The 3,732-nt window shown below is 40.3% G+C and overlaps 1 protein-coding gene across 1 annotated transcript in view; it reads right to left on the reverse strand.

Moving 5' to 3' along the window:
- LOC103474014 (ephrin-A5b-like) overlaps positions 1–3,726 on the reverse strand; it is an 88,306-nt gene extending 84,580 nt beyond the window's left edge. Inside the window, exon 1 of the mRNA XM_008424718.2 lies at positions 3,556–3,726. Coding sequence (XP_008422940.1) covers positions 3,556–3,680 — 125 coding nt within the window. The 5' untranslated portion in view covers positions 3,681–3,726. The remainder of the gene's footprint in view (positions 1–3,555) is intronic.
- Between the last annotated feature and the right edge of the window lie 6 nt (positions 3,727–3,732).

The following is a 3,732-nucleotide window of genomic DNA, read 5'->3' on the forward strand; positions in this document are numbered from 1 at the left end:
GGAGTCCAGTCCGTTTGGCCGGCTGGTTTTATTGCTGAAGACAGTAATACGGAGCACAGTAAGTGCTAAAACAAACATTACATAATGTTATGTCAGTTATGTTAAGGGAAAAGCCAACATTGATTTAAACGGCTGCATTTAAAGCTTGAGGTTTAAAGTAAACATCACTTTTTAACTTTGATATAAAGTTTATTTTAATGTTTATGGTAAATTAAGCAGTTAGCACTAAATTTTACCTGAGCTAAGAACAGGATTAATTAAGCCTGGTAAAAACAAGCCTCTTGCTCTGTGCTATTTTCTTCGTCTAAGGATCTGATCTCTCGCCTATCAAGACACAATTTTTTCCTGGACTTTTGGCCTCAACATGCCCAATGCACCAGTTTGATGCACCAGTTTGATGCACCAGTTTTATGCACCAGTTTGATGCACCAGTTTGATGCACCAGTTCGATGCACCAGAAATCTCCTGTGCTGTAAACAACCATCCAAGGCAGAAGAGCCGAGGCGAACAAGATGGCTGTGAAAGTGGCCGACATGGACTGAACGGCTTCCTTCACTTCCTCCGCCACCGCTGCTAAAAGTACMAAACGCAAATCTAAAACATGCCGAAAATCAACGTCATCATTCACAACTTCTCCTTCTGTTCCTGTTGGTCTGGTTTAATTCTACCAGAGGAAATGGGAGAAAGTCCAGACAGAGCACCGAAGGGAGATGAGAATCAAAGAMGACGACGGCCAGGATACGGMAAAACAGACAGAAATGATTTCCATGACTTTTCTTTTTTTAAAACACAGAAACACAGACGAGGACAAACTGATGCTGATCATAATTTTCAGTTTTCTAATTTTCACTTAATCACCCCGATTAGCATGTGGCCTTGAAGTTTCCATTTATCTTAAAATTGAGCAAATAAAACTTTGYTTAATGACAATACCCCAAATATGTCTTTGATCAAAAGTTTTTGCCATAAGTAATAGTGTTTTTTGAGCTTAATTGAAATTGGTTTATTTCGTAAAACTGCAATGGAAACATTTTTTCACATCATGAGTTACGATCCGCAACCAGATGTTTCCACTGCCAGAAATGACAAAGATGACGACAGGAAGTGGTGGGAGGATGATGGCACGTTTTTTTTATGACATCGCGGGAACAATCATTCACGCTGTGTTTCTTGTTTAATGGAAAAACATCCAAATTTAGATTTTTTTTTCCACATTAGCGAAATGTGGAGAAAGTTTTACACACATTTGTAATGGAAAAGYGGCAACAGAAACACAGAAACAGCTTTTTATTGAGGGCCAACAAACACGTTTGTTATCCTGGAGGAAGAAAATGCTGATTTAACCCCAAACGCTGCAGAAACACACAAACACACACACACACACACTCACTCTTGCTCCCACAGTCACTGTGTTTTTGGTGAAACGCCAAACATGTGGCATTGACTCATGCGGGGAGGCGGCCTGCAGCTCGCAGCTCCAGAAATGTCACTCTAGCGAACCGTCTTAAGCCTTTCAGTCAACAAACGCATAAAAGTCTGAAAGCAAAGCAGAAAGTTTGAAGCAGCTGATAATCAGTGGCATAAAGCCTCCAAACAGCAGCTGGCAGCTCAGGCCACATCGTGGCTCCATCAACACANGGCAACAGAAACACAGAAACAGCTTTTTATTGAGGGCCAACAAACACGTTTGTTATCCTGGAGGAAGAAAATGCTGATTTAACCCCAAACGCTGCAGAAACACACAAACACACACACACACACACACTCACTCTTGCTCCCACAGTCACTGTGTTTTTGGTGAAACGCCAAACATGTGGCATTGACTCATGCGGGGAGGCGGCCTGCAGCTCGCAGCTCCAGAAATGTCACTCTAGCGAACCGTCTTAAGCCTTTCAGTCAACAAACGCATAAAAGTCTGAAAGCAAAGCAGAAAGTTTGAAGCAGCTGATAATCAGTGGCATAAAGCCTCCAAACAGCAGCTGGCAGCTCAGGCCACATCGTGGCTCCATCAACACARACACACCGGATAACGCTCTGCTTTCCAGGGAAACRCTCAACCTGGTCCAACTGGTCCACACTGACTGTAGATTCAATACGAAACACATTTATGATCCGTGAAACKTTTATTTTAGGAGTAAAATGCAAAAAATRTGAACRTTTTGCACCAGAACCGCCTCAGATTGGGTCAAACATGATCTGAATATAAACRCTTAAACTGGTTGAACCTGGACTATTTATGTCATTCTAAAAAACATTTATGCTCCGTTTTAAGTGTTTATTTTATGACAAAAAATRGTAAATATATATTCATTAAAATCTAGATCTAGAACCTGCTTTGAATTGTTTCACACAAATTAGAGATAATAATKATTTTACATTATTAAACCTCATATTTAGGTTGAATCTTAAAACTTTAGTGGTCGAGTCACATTACAGGTTTTAGTTTATGATATTTTTAAACATTTTAGCGCCAAATTGAAAATCTAAATGATTCTAYGACGCCTACAAATGTTTCCTAACAGAGTTTACGATCTGGGAAACTTTAATTTTATCGGTCAGAATCTGAAAAACCTTGAAGTTCTTGTTTCGTTCTGTATTTACGCGACGATGAAATCTGGATAAATTGACTGCAGAGTGGAGACGAACCAATCAGACGAAGGTTAAAAACTGTCAGTTGATTAATTTAAATTTAAAGATATCATCATTTTCTGTATATAAACACACCAACCAACCTATTATAGTCATGTTTGATTAAAAAAATCTGAATAAAGGTTTTGCATCCTTCCTTTTCCATCTGATTTCTGCYTCAATCAGAGAAACTTCAGCTCATTTCTTCTGTTTTCTGCTTAATAATCGTGTAAAAATCGGTCCTGCTGGAAATCTGATCAGTGCGTCTCTGCAGAAATGAGTTTCACGCTTCGGGTCTGGAAGCATTGGAAACACTTCTTCACGGATCGTAAACTGGATTTTATAGAACCTGACTTGAGTGCAGAATAAATTGGTCCAATTTTGACAATTGCTTCAATCCAAAGTGGTTTTACTGCAATAAAAACGACACTTTCCTCAATTTCTGCATGTGTTGTAAAGAGTTTGTCTCTAATTAGGTACTAAAAGTCCTGAATTAAACTTTCTTATGTGTTTGACCTGAGAGTATTTTGGTTTCTCAGTCTAAACCATTAMATTGTGTCATTTTTGTTGATTTCTCCTTGAAARTAAAACAAATAAATYWWTTTTTTTAAAGAGATTTAAGAAAAATGGAAACAACTCAGTCCAGGTTTGAAAATCAATGCATGAGCAGCGCTGAAAATGCTCCATTTTTAGTGTTTTCACAACTAAAATAAAGGTTCCATAAAATGTCAAATGCGTTTTTCAGAATCTGTAGTCAGTGCAGAATGATCCGGTCCCGGTTCGGTCGGTCAAACGGATCCAGATCCCGAACTGGAGCGGATCAAAGTTCCTCCCTTAAAACGCGGTGAAATGGTCCTTTACTGAAAGTTGAGCGCCGCTCCGGGGACTCCCGGTTCGGTTCGGTTCGGTTCGGTTCGGGACACTTACTTTGGGTTGGTCCGGTTCCAGAAGACAGCGTAGCGGTCCGACACCACCTTGGACGCCGGGTCCTGGCCGAACACGCACATCCCAATAATGAGGATGAGGAACAGGATCATTTCCACCTGCGGCATGTCTGCGCTGGGCTGAGGTCCGGTTCTGGTTCTGGTTCTGGTTCTGGTTCTG

This window comes from Poecilia reticulata, linkage group LG12 (genome assembly GCF_000633615.1).
Source record: "Poecilia reticulata strain Guanapo linkage group LG12, Guppy_female_1.0+MT, whole genome shotgun sequence".
In the NCBI taxonomy this organism is placed as follows: Eukaryota; Metazoa; Chordata; class Actinopteri; order Cyprinodontiformes; family Poeciliidae; genus Poecilia; species Poecilia reticulata.